We start from the raw sequence: 12,342 nt of genomic DNA, 5'->3' as shown, positions 1-12,342 counted from the left end.
AGAGATCAGAGCAGTAGCCAAGGGCTAAGAACACCTTATCTTACCACTCGCCGCCATCCTTCCTCTTTTTTTTTTTTTTTTTTTTTTTTTTTTTTGTTTTTCCAGACAGGGTTTCTCTGTAGCTTTGCGCCTTTCCTGGAACTCGCTTTGGAGACCAGGCTGGCCTCAAACTCACAGAGATCCGCCTGCCTCTGCCTGCTGAGTGCTGGGATTAAAGGCGTGCGCCACCACCGCCTGGCTCCATCCTTCCTCTTAAAGAGAGATCTTCTTCCTGCGTCCTGTCTTTTTATTGCCTTTCCATTCTGCCTTCTCATTGGCTGTAAACCCAGCCACATGACTTCCTCATCGCTGCCTGTCTATACAGACCTCCAGGTCTCTATGGTTGATACTGGGATTAAAAGTTCAGGTCACCTTGCTTTGGATTACCTCTGTTTATTTAAAAGTCCGCGTTCCAGAGATCATTATCTTGGCCCAATCAGAGAGAAGCCCAAGACGAGGGGGCGTGAACTCGGGGGACTATAAAGCCCAGCATGCACCGCTGCGTCAGCAGCTGCGAGCTGGGTTGTGGTTTCTTTCGCCGCTCTTTCCTCCTCCACCGAGGAGCTCCTACGTCCCTCGCAGGTGCCACTGCTCACAGCTGCACGCATACGGAAGACACACCTGACTGCGTCTCGCCTCCCGGGTCCTGCGTCCCAACGGCGCCGCCCGCCATACCCACCTCACCTGCAGCTCCAGCACGCAGCCCCGCTACACAGAGGACGCGCAAACGGTTGCTAACGGAAACGACGTGACGTTTCGCCCGATTCGTGCGGCGGTCAAAGGTCGCCCTGGAGAGTTCCGCTTCCGGTTCCGGGATCTAGTTTGTTGTGGGCCGGCTCTCTGGTGTGAGCTGGTTTTCGAAGCCGGTCTTCTGAGGTTCAGGTGTGTGTCGGGGTTGCTCCGGTTCAGCGGCTGCAGACATGGCGGCCTCTACAGCGGCCGGGAAACAGCGGATCCCCAAAGTGGCCAAGGTGAAAAACAAAGCGCCAGCTGAGGTACAGATAACCGCCGAGCAGCTCTTAAGAGAGGCTAAAGAAAGAGAGCTCGAGCTCCTTCCACCCCCGCCTCAGCAGAAGATCACAGACGAAGAGGAGCTCAATGATTACAAACTGCGGAAGAGGAAGACTTTTGAAGATAACATAAGGAAAAACAGGACTGTGATTAGTAACTGGATAAAGTATGCACAATGGGAAGAAAGCCTAAAGGAAATTCAAAGGGCTCGATCCATATACGAGCGTGCCTTAGATGTAGACTATCGGAATATTACACTCTGGCTGAAATACGCGGAAATGGAAATGAAGAACCGCCAGGTCAACCATGCCCGAAATATCTGGGACCGAGCCATAACAACCCTGCCCCGAGTCAACCAGTTCTGGTACAAGTACACATACATGGAGGAGATGTTGGGCAATGTTGCCGGTGCCCGTCAGGTGTTTGAGCGCTGGATGGAATGGCAGCCTGAGGAGCAGGCCTGGCACTCCTACATCAACTTCGAGCTGAGATACAAAGAGGTGGAGCGGGCCCGTACCATTTATGAGCGCTTCGTGCTCGTGCACCCTGCTGTGAAGAACTGGATCAAGTACGCCCGATTCGAGGAGAAGCACGCTTACTTTGCCCATGCGCGGAAAGTCTACGAGAGAGCAGTGGAGTTCTTTGGAGATGAGCATATGGACGAACACCTGTATGTGGCCTTTGCCAAATTTGAGGAAAATCAGAAAGAATTTGAAAGGGTACGAGTTATCTACAAATATGCCCTGGACAGAATTTCAAAACAAGAGGCCCAAGAACTCTTTAAAAACTATACCATCTTTGAGAAGAAGTTTGGTGACCGGAGGGGTATTGAAGACATCATCGTGAGCAAACGGAGATTCCAGTATGAAGAAGAAGTGAAGGCTAATCCACACAATTACGACGCATGGTTTGATTACTTGCGCTTGGTGGAAAGTGATGCCGAAGCTGACACTGTGCGGGAAGTCTACGAGAGGGCCATTGCCAACGTGCCGCCCATCCAGGAGAAGAGGCACTGGAAGCGCTACATCTATCTCTGGATCAACTATGCACTCTATGAAGAGCTGGAAGCCAAGGATCCTGAGAGGACAAGACAGGTATATCAAGCGTCTTTGGAACTAATTCCTCACAAAAAGTTCACATTTGCCAAAATGTGGTTATATTATGCACAGTTTGAGATACGACAGAAAAATCTGCCATTTTCCAGAAGAGCTTTGGGGACTTCCATAGGCAAATGTCCAAAGAACAAGCTATTCAAAGGTTATATAGAACTGGAACTACAGCTTCGAGAATTTGACAGATGCCGGAAGCTTTATGAAAAGTTCTTGGAATTTGGACCTGAGAATTGTACCTCATGGATTAAATTTGCAGAATTAGAGACAATCCTTGGTGATATTGATAGAGCCCGGGCAATCTATGAATTAGCCATCAGCCAGCCACGCTTAGACATGCCAGAGGTACTTTGGAAATCATATATTGATTTTGAGATTGAGCAGGAAGAAACGGAAAGAACACGAAACCTTTACCGACAATTGCTTCAGCGAACACAGCATGTCAAGGTATGGATCAGTTTTGCTCAGTTTGAGTTATCCTTGGGGAAAGAAGGAAGTGTGGCTAAATGCAGACAGATTTATGAAGAGGCTAATAAAACCATGAGAAACTGTGAAGAAAAAGAAGAGAGACTCATGTTGCTGGAATCCTGGCGAGGTTTTGAAGATGAATTTGGAACAGTAGCAGACAAGGAAAGAGTAGACAAACTCATGCCAGAAAAGGTCAAGAAGAGAAGAAAGGTCCAGGCCGACGATGGGTCTGATGCCGGGTGGGAAGAATACTATGATTACATCTTTCCAGAGGATGCTGCCAACCAGCCTAACCTCAAGCTTCTGGCAATGGCCAAGCTTTGGAAGAAACAGCAACAAGAAAAAGAAGCTGCCGAACAGGATCCAGATAAGGACATTGATGAGAGTGAATCCTCATCTTTTAAAATGTTGTAATTTTTTTTATATAAATTAATAGTTTAGAACTTTGACTTCTGAACGTTTTTGTATATTTACCCAGTAAGGAGTTGTTTGGCATCTTTGATAGCTACCTTTCAAATTATTTTTTAAAACACTCTTGGGTTAAATGTGGATGGGAAATTGCAAGTAAAGGAATTTTTCTAATAAAAAAAAAAAAAAGAACTTTAAATCTCTAAAGAAAGAAATTGAAGAAGATATCAGAAAATGGAAGGATCTCCCATGATCATGGATAGGTAGGATTAACATAGTAAAAATGGCAATCTTACCAAAAGCAATCTACAGATTCAATGCAATCCCCATCAAAATCCCAACACAATTCTTCACAGACTTGGAAAGAAAAATACTCAACTTTATATGGAAAAACAAAAGACCCAGGATAGCTAAAAGAATCCTATACGATAAAGCAACCCTTGGAGGCATCACCATCCCGGACCTCAAGCTCTACTATAGAGCTATAGTAATAAAAACAGCTTGGTACTGGTATAAAAACCGACATACGGATCAATGGAATCGAATTGAAGACCCTGACATTAATCCATGCACATATGAACACCTGGTTTTTGACAAAGGAGCCAAAACTATACAATGGAACAAAGAAAGTATCTTCAACAAATGGTGCTGGCATAACTGGATGTCAATACGTAAAAGATTACAAATAGATCCATATCTGTCACCATGCACAAAACTCAAGTCCAAGTGGATCAAAGACCTAAACATAAATCCAGTTACACTAAACTTAATAGAAAAGAAAATAGGAAGCACTCTTGAACGCATTGGCACTGGAGACCATTTTCCTAAATAAAACACCGACAGCACAGACCCTGAGCACAACCATCAATAAATGGGACCTCTCAAAACTGAGAAGCTTTTGCAGGGCAAAAGACACAGTCAATAAGACAAAAAGACAGCCAACAGATTGGGAAAAGATCTTCACCAACCCCACATCTGACAGAGGATTGATCTCCACAATATATAAAGAACTCAAGAAACTAGACATCAAAGCACTGAACAGTCCAATTAAAAAATGGGCTAAAGAGCTAAACAGAGAATTCACAAAACAAGAACTACAAATGGCTGAAAGACATTTAAAGAAATGCTCAACATCCTTAATCATCAGAGAAATGCAAATCAAAACGACTCTGAGATACCACCTTACACCTGTTAGAATGGCTACGATCAAAAACACCAATGACAACCAATGTTGGAGAGGATGTGGAGCAAAGGGAACACTCCTCCACTGTTGGTGGGAATGTAAACTTGTACAACCACTGTGGAAATCAGTATGGCAGTTTCTCAGAAAATTAGGAATCGAACTACCTCAAGACCCAGCCATCCCACTCTTGGGCATATACCCAAAGAATGCTGATACATACCATAAAGATACATGCTCAGCTATGTTCATAGCAGCACTATTTGTAATAGCCAGAACCTGGAAACAACCTAGATGCCCATCAACGGAAGAATGGATGAAAAAAATGTGGTACATATACACAATGGAGTACTACTCAGCAGAGAAAAACAATGAAAGCATGAAATTTGCAGGCAAATGGATGGAACTAGAAAAAATCATCCTGAGTGAGGTAACCCAAACCCAGAAAGACAGTTATGGTATGTACTCACTCATTGGTGGATTCTAGATATAAAATGAACAATCAGACCACAACCCATAGAACCATAGAGGCTATATATATATAGCATGGAGGTCCCTAGGACGACTGTGGCATATAATAAATTTCAGTTTTACTCAATTATTGAAAAAAAATAGCCAAATGAATGGAAACACATGAACTATGAACCAAAGGCTGAGGGGCTCCCAGCTGGATCAGGCCCTCTGAATAGGTGAGACAGTTGATTGGCTTGATCAGTTTGGGAGGCAACTAGGCAGTGGGACCAAGTCCTGTGCTCATTGCATGAGTTTGTAGCAGCTTAAGCAGGAAAACCCATAATTCATTGCATTTCCCATCAGGTCCAATCAGGGGCAAGCATACATCCTGACGTACCTCCACCCTGTGAACCTCCTGCCCACATGTGATCAAGCACATCTGTGCAGATGGGTCAAACAAACTTGTTTAGGGGAATGAAAAGCATGTGCCTGTTATCTTCCATAAACAACAGCCTCCAGCATTTTAGAACTATCTGTCCTTGGGCAAGGGGCTTGCAGATGAGAGGCATTGCTACATGAATCTCTTTCATAGTAATTAAAACTTAAAATGTAACTTTGGCTCTCACATATGCTGTGTAATATTATTTTAACTATGAGAAGGTGTGTAATATTTGTTTCTTCTGCCTTTGTTAATGATGTAAAGATGTGTTACATTTGTTCCACCTTGCCTGCCTAAGGCACCTGATTTGTCTAATAAAAAGCTTAACTGGCGGGCAGAGAGAGTGAATAGAAGGAGGAATATAGAAAGGAGAGAGAGAAGGAGGAGAAAACTGGGAGAAAGAGACACCAGGACCAAAACCAGGCAGCTGCCAGCAGACATAGAGACAGCAGGAAAGTAAGATTTACAGAAAGAAAGGCAAAAAGCCCTGAGGCAAAACATAAAGAGAATCAGATTAAAATGAGAGCTAAGATATGGCCAAACATTCATAACAAATAAGAAGTCTCTATGTCATGATTTGGGAGCTGGTTGGTAGCACAAAAGAAAAAGCCTGTTACAACGGTCATAGCATCTGTTCACAGCAATAGAAACCCTAACTAAGGCCAGGCGGTGGTGGTGTATGCCTTAATTCCAGCACTTAGGAGGCAGAGGCAGGTGGATCTCTGAGTTCAAGGCCAGCCTGGTCTACAGAGAAACTGTCTCAACACCCCCACCCCCACATACACAAGAAAGAATGACGACAGAAAGAAAGCTAAGATAAACTTCTTTTCGTGTGTGTGTGTGTGTGTGTGTGTGTGTGTGTGTGTGTGTGTGTGTGTGTGCGTGCCAGAAGTTAACTTCAGGTGTCTTCCTCAGTTGCTCTCCACTGATTTTGTTGGTGGTTGGGTTTGGTTTTTGAGGCAGGGTCTCCTGCTGAACCAGAAGCTCACTGATTCCACTCGGCTGGCTAAACCCTGAGCTCCAGGGATCTGTCGTCCTGCCTTCCCTGTCCGGGGATTACATGTGCATACCCAAACTTAGATTTTCTACCTGACTGTTGGGAATCCACACTTAGGTCCTGATGCTGAGTGAACCTCCCAGCTCAGTCTTTAACTTCTGATGCTGCTACCCTCACATCTGGAGTGCTGCTATTACAGGTGTGTTACCATGCCTTCTTTATGTGATGCTGCAGCTCAACCCAGGCCCTTGTGGGTGCTAGGTGAGCCCTCTACCTCTGAGCCCTGGTCTTCTTTTAGGTTCAGCGTAGATGTTCAAGTGTGAGGACAGAGCTGGGGCCAAAAGTTCGGCCTGAGCTGATGGCTTCAGACATCTAGTTAGGCTGCTTCCTCGGTTCTCGAGGCCCATGCTGGCCAGCCCATCATATACAGGCTGTGGATAATTCTACTTCCTGCAGAAGATCATCAAGGAGGTCCAGGTACCTGGGAAGAGGGGTGGGGATATCACCAAAAGAGGATTGGTGCCACTGGGCAGAAGGAGGAGCCCCAGAGATGGACTGTTTACGCATGGGTATGTCTTTCCATTTTGTCTCTTGTCTCCAGACTTGTAATGAGTAACTAGACCAGTGACGTCCAAAGGTGACTCTTGGGTGTCAGACAGGTACTCCTCTGTAGTCCTCAAGTGCCAAAACACATCCCAGTGTCCCCGGATCCTTGTCCTCTGGGAAGCCAGAGGGAAGCCAATGGCAGCTTTCCTAGAAACTTCAGGCAAGCTGCCAGCTGGATGTGATGTCTGTTCCTGCGGGGCTTGACCTGCCTGACATTCTAGGCGCGTGGGAGCATGGTGGCAGTCAGGCAGGCTCTTCCTGAGGCGGGACACTGACACTCTCTGACACAGTTCCCACAGGGCTGGAACAGCATTTCACTTAACACTCTAGAGTCAAGTATTTCCAGACGTGGTGGTTTATTTACTAGCAAAAAATGCCTCATCAAGGACTTAGGGACTCCTCTGTTGGCTATAAAGCTTTTTGAGTTTTGCTAATGCAATAAGTAAACATTTGTGTAAACAGGAAATAGCCTTATTGGAATTCTGAAGAAGTAACTAATGTGTCTGTGAGGGGGTTGGGTGGAACTGAGTAAATACACAAATCAGTTCTAAAGTTTTCCAAGTAGATTGGATTAAAACATTGAAAATAGCTCATGCCTGTAAGCCCAGCTCTTCAGAGTCTGGGGCAGGAGGTTTACCATGAGTTTGAAGCCAGGGTGGACTACAAATGAGTCTGTCTCAAAACAACAATGTGCAAACAAAGAAACAAGCTGGGCCAGGGAACGGGGTGACAGTGTAGACTGAGCCAGCTTGGTGACAAACCCCGGGGTTTCTTTCTCAACACTTAGGACACGGAGGCTGGAAGATCAGGAGTTCAAAGTCACCCTTAGTTACAGAGGTTCAAGGAGGAATGGCTCAGATCTACAATCCCGACACTCAGGAGGCTGAGGCCAAATACTGCTTTGAGTTTGAGGGGGGTCTAAGCTGCATGGAGCACCAGGCCAGTCAGGGATGCAGGGGGAAACCCGTCCGCTCAAGCCAGCTAAGTAACTGAATACAATAAGGAAGAGTTGGTGGCCAACGGCTACATGAGATCCTGTCCGAAAACATCCAAACCAAAGCCATACAAACAGAAACCAGCTCTTACCCTTGCTCCCCAAACAGATTCCAGAGGAAACTGGTAAGAGCTCCATCTCCTGAGTGCAGGAGGTGTGTGTCAGGAAGGAATTCCCTAAGCTCTGTCAGGAAGAGGCGTGTTTACAGTGCCTGCATCTGGCCAGATGTAGCTGCCCTGGGAACAATCGGCCTTTGTCTCAAGTCCCGCTAAGAGTTTCAGACGAGGCTCTTTTGGACCAGAGCCATCCTCAAAGCATTTCCTGTGATGCTGGTATGTCTCCTACCCCAGCTGTCCAAGATGGCGGCCACCAACCACAGTGAACGGTGAGCGCCTGAAATGTGGCTACCGTGACTAAAAAACTGAATTTTTATCATTTTTTTCCCTTAATTACGTCTCTTGTACTTTTTTGTATATTTATTTGTGCTGAGATTACAGGCATGTAGCGCCTTGCTCAACTATGCTCAGATTTTAATAAAAATAAGTAGGATACACAGTCAGGCATGGTGGTGCACACCTACGCTGCTAGAATTTGGAAGATGGAAGCGGGGGTCTGGAGTTCAAGTTCAGCCCCAGCTACACAAGATCCTGTCTCACAAACAAAAACAAAATAAAACCATCGAAGACTTCAATTCCAGGGGACCTGACACCCTTTTCCAACCTCAGGCACCAGGTACACACATGGTGCACTTTCATATGTGTAGGCAAAACATTCGTACATACAAAATAAATAAATCTAAAATCACTAGAACCTTAAAAAAAAAATCTTTAGGGGCTGGAGAGATGGCTCAGAGGTTAAGAGCACTGGCTGTTCTTCCAGAGGTCCTGAGTTCAATTCCCAGCAACCACATGGTGGCTCACAACCATCTGTAATGAGATCTGGTGCCTTCTTCTGGTCTGCAGACATACATGCAGGCAGATCACTGTATACATAATGAATAAATAAATCTTTAAAAAAAAAAAATCTTTAGAAATAACAACAGCTGTGTGTGGTGGCACATACCTTTAGTCCCAGCACTCGGGAGGCAGAAGCAGGCGGATCTCTGTGAGTTGGAGGCCAGCCTCTGGTCTACACAGTAAGTTCCAGGACAGCCAGGGCTACGTAGAGAGAGCCTGTCTCAAAAAAAAAAAAAAAAAAAAAAAAAAAAAGTAAAATGCTATGAGAGGACACAGTGCTCCACTTACTCTTCAAAGTTTCTTTTTGTTTTTTGACTCACAGGGTCTCATGATGTAGTCCAGGCTGGCCTCAAGCAATCCTCCTGCCTTAACCTCCCAAGTGCTAGGTTACAGGTATGTACCACCGTGGGTTAAAATTCTTTTCTTTGGGGACTGGAGAGATGGCTCAGAGGTTAGGAGCACTGACTATTCTTCCTAGAGGTCCTGAGGTCAATTCCCAGCAATCACATGGTGGCTCACAACCATCTGTAGTGAGATCTGGTGACTTCTGGCCTGCAGGGACACATGCAGACAGAACACTGTATGTTGTAATACATAAATAAATCTTTTAAAAAATGCTTATTTTCTTCTCTGTCCAGGGCCTACTTTCTCCCCAGTTTTCTTCTTTCCTTTTCTTTCTTTCTTTATTCTTTTTGAGATGAGATCTCTCTATAGAGCCCCGGGGCTTGCTGTGTGGACCTAGGCCTCCCTAGGCCTGAGATCAAAGGTGTACACCACCACATCCACTCACTGTCCCCAACTTTTTTTTTTTTTAACCTTCTAGTCCTTTCTTTCCTGGGACTCCCCAGATCCTATTCCCTATAGCCCACTCTAGTCTACCAATGCTGCTTAACTGCTTAATCTCTGTTATTGTCTTGCTCTGAGTACCATCTTCAAAGCTAATCATGCTCTGTGTAGGGTCTCCCTAAAGACACACCCCCTCTCTACCGGAAGTTACGTACTTGGCTCAGAAAGCCTGCCTTTTCCTCTCTGCACACTCATTGCTCACTAGGATTTCCCCTCTTGCAGCTTCCTTCTCTCCCTTCCTTCTCGTTTTCTCGGTGGCTTTCCTCTGAGGCTCAGCTAAAGTTCCTACATGCCCCTGGCAAGGATGAGGTGAAGCTCTTGGTATCTTATAACTAGATGCTGCCCTGATGCTTTCCCTCTGGTCTTCATTTGAGTACTTTTTGGATCCTTAGACTAAGGAGCAGAGGAAGGGCTCCCGGGCTCAGAGCTGATGGATGGGGCCCTGGTTTAGGACTTTTGTGATGGATCTGACCCAGCTTCCTCCACGTCTGCAGTGACTAGCTTGGCGCACACCAGCTCTAGAGGGAGCCCCACCTCTGGCCCTACTCTGATTTTCTCCATGAGGTAGCCCCCTGTAACACTGAAAAGTTGAATGAGCCTCATGGAAAAATTGTTGTTTGAGACAGGGTCTCTGATATCCCAGGCTGTCCTTGAACTCCCTATGTAGCCAAGAATGACCTTGAACTTCTGATCCCTGTGGAGAGGCCCCAAAACAGCTTGACCACATAACAGCCATGACAGGCTTAGGGGCCTAGACACAGCTTCTGTGACCAGCTTACTGACAGGCAACACCCAGATCCAGGGAAAGCCTTAAGCTGATACCACCCAGGGATCCACCCAGGGATGAGGAAGTACCTGACATCCCAAACACTCCAACCACTAGATAAGGTGGCCAGATGTCCTTGAGTCTAGCACACACCTATTTTTGCTTTACCGATACCCTAGACAATTGTCAGCCAATCAGGGTCCTGGATCCTGGAAATCCCCTCACCCCAACCTCTGCTATGATAAAAATCCCACCCTGCCTGGGCTCAGAGCTCTCTCTGCTCTCACTACTGCATTGGACAGAGAGACCAAGCTCAGAACTTGAAGATAATAAAGGCTCTTTGCTTTTACATGCCGGATTCAGTCTCTGTGGTAGTCTTTTGAGGGTCTCTGTGATCTGGGCATAACAATCCCCAGCGCTGGGGTTGCAGATGAATTCCATTGTGGCTGGTTTATTTGGTGCTAAGGCTCTCTACTAACAGTTACACTGCCTGGCCTTGAAAATTTTTTAAGGGCTGGAGAGATGGCTCAGCGGTTAAGAGCACTGACTGCTCTTCCAGAGGTCCTGAGTTCAATTCCTAGCACCCACATGGTGGCTCACTACCATCTGTAATGAGATCTGGCTCCCTCTTCTGTGTACATAATAAATAAATAAATCTTCCAAAAAAGTTTAATTACATTTATTGAGTTCTGATTTTATCTTTATGTGTGTGTGTACTACATGTTGTCAATCCTACCAGTAGAGAACAAGACTACCACAGTTTAAAGCCAACTTTGAGCCAAGCTGTAATTAAATACTGGCCAGGTGGATGGTCTCGGGGCAGGTCCACACCCAGATTCCTAGGAAATGGCCACAAGTCACTCCTTGCAGAGGTTTAAAATGCCAAAACCAAGCCGGGCAGTGGTGGCGCACGCCTTTAATCCCAGCACTCGGGAGGCAGAGGCAGGCGGATCTCTGTGAGTTCGAGGCCAGCCTGGACTACCAAGTGAGTTCCAGGAAAGGTGCAAAGCTACACAGAGAAACCCTGTCTCGAAAAACCAAAAAAAAAAAAAATAAATAAATAAAAATAAAAAAAAAATTAAATGCCAAAACCCACAACTGACAGACAGGAGCTTATTCTTAACTGCAAACAGAACTCTTAACCTGCAAGGTAGATTTCTCCTGTTTTGGTCTAACAATATGTGTGGGTATACCTGGAAGTCAGGAGAAGACAATATGTGTGGGCATCTGTGGAAGGCAGGAGGAGACAATATGTGTGGGCATCTGTGGAAGGCAGGAGGAGACAGTATGTGTGGGCATCTGTGGAAGGCAGGAGAAGACAGTATGTGTGGGCATCCGTGCAAGGCAGGAAGAGGTATTGGTTTTCCTAAGCTGGAGTGACCAGAGATTGTGAGCCACCCAACACAGTTACTGGGAATTAACTCAGGCCCTCTGGAAGAACAGCAAGTGCTCTTAACCACTGAGCCATCTCTCCAGCCCACATTTATTTTTATTTACTCATTTTTTTAATATTTAAATTTTTTTTGAGATGGGGTCTCTCCATGTAGCCTTGGCTGGCCTGGAACTCACAGAGATCCACCTGCCTCTGCCTCTATCTCCTAAGTGCTGGAATTAAACATTTGTTTTTGGTGTGTATATGTATATGTCATGGTTTGTGTGTGGAGGTCAGCTTACTGTGAGTAATGCTACTCTGGGGCAGGCGGTCCTGGGTTGTATAAGAAAGCAGGCTGAGCAAGCCATGAGGAGTGAGCCAGTGAGCAGCATCCTCCAGGGCCTCCACATGAGCTCCTGCCTCAGGTTCCTGTACTGAGTCTAGCCTAGACTTCCCTCAGTGATGGACTTAACCTGGAAGTACAAGATGAATTAAACACTTTTCTCCCTAAGGCACTTTTAGTATTGGTGTTTATCACAGCAACAGAAAGCAAACACAGACAGACAGACACACACACACACACATTTTTTTTTTTAAAGATTTTCTTCTAAGTGTATACAGGTGCTTTGTCTGCATGTATGTCTGCAGACCAGAAGAGGGCATCAGATAGTGAGAGTCAGGTACTGGGCACCGAACTG

The 12,342-nt window shown here is 45.7% G+C and overlaps 1 protein-coding gene across 1 annotated transcript; it reads left to right on the top strand.

The window, feature by feature from the left end:
- Nucleotides 1–892: 892 nt before the first annotated feature.
- On the top strand, nt 893–3,224 carry LOC114691524 (crooked neck-like protein 1). Its single transcript, XM_028866917.2, has one exon. It carries the CDS (start codon nt 960–962, stop codon nt 3,039–3,041), a length of 2,082 nt encoding a protein of 693 aa, XP_028722750.1. The 5' UTR covers nt 893–959; the 3' UTR covers nt 3,042–3,224.
- Nucleotides 3,225–12,342: the final 9,118 nt, after the last annotated feature.

This window comes from Peromyscus leucopus, chromosome 8b, assembly GCF_004664715.2.
Source record: "Peromyscus leucopus breed LL Stock chromosome 8b, UCI_PerLeu_2.1, whole genome shotgun sequence".
Taxonomy (NCBI): Eukaryota; Metazoa; Chordata; class Mammalia; order Rodentia; family Cricetidae; genus Peromyscus; species Peromyscus leucopus.
Note: the sequence above shows the minus strand (reverse complement) of the source record. Positions and strands in the feature narration are given on the sequence as shown.

Excerpts from the sequence above, each read along its gene's own strand:
- LOC114691524 (XM_028866917.2), top strand. The coding sequence starts at position 960 with ATGGCGGCCTCTACAGCGGCCGGGAAACAGCGGATCCCCAAAGTGGCC.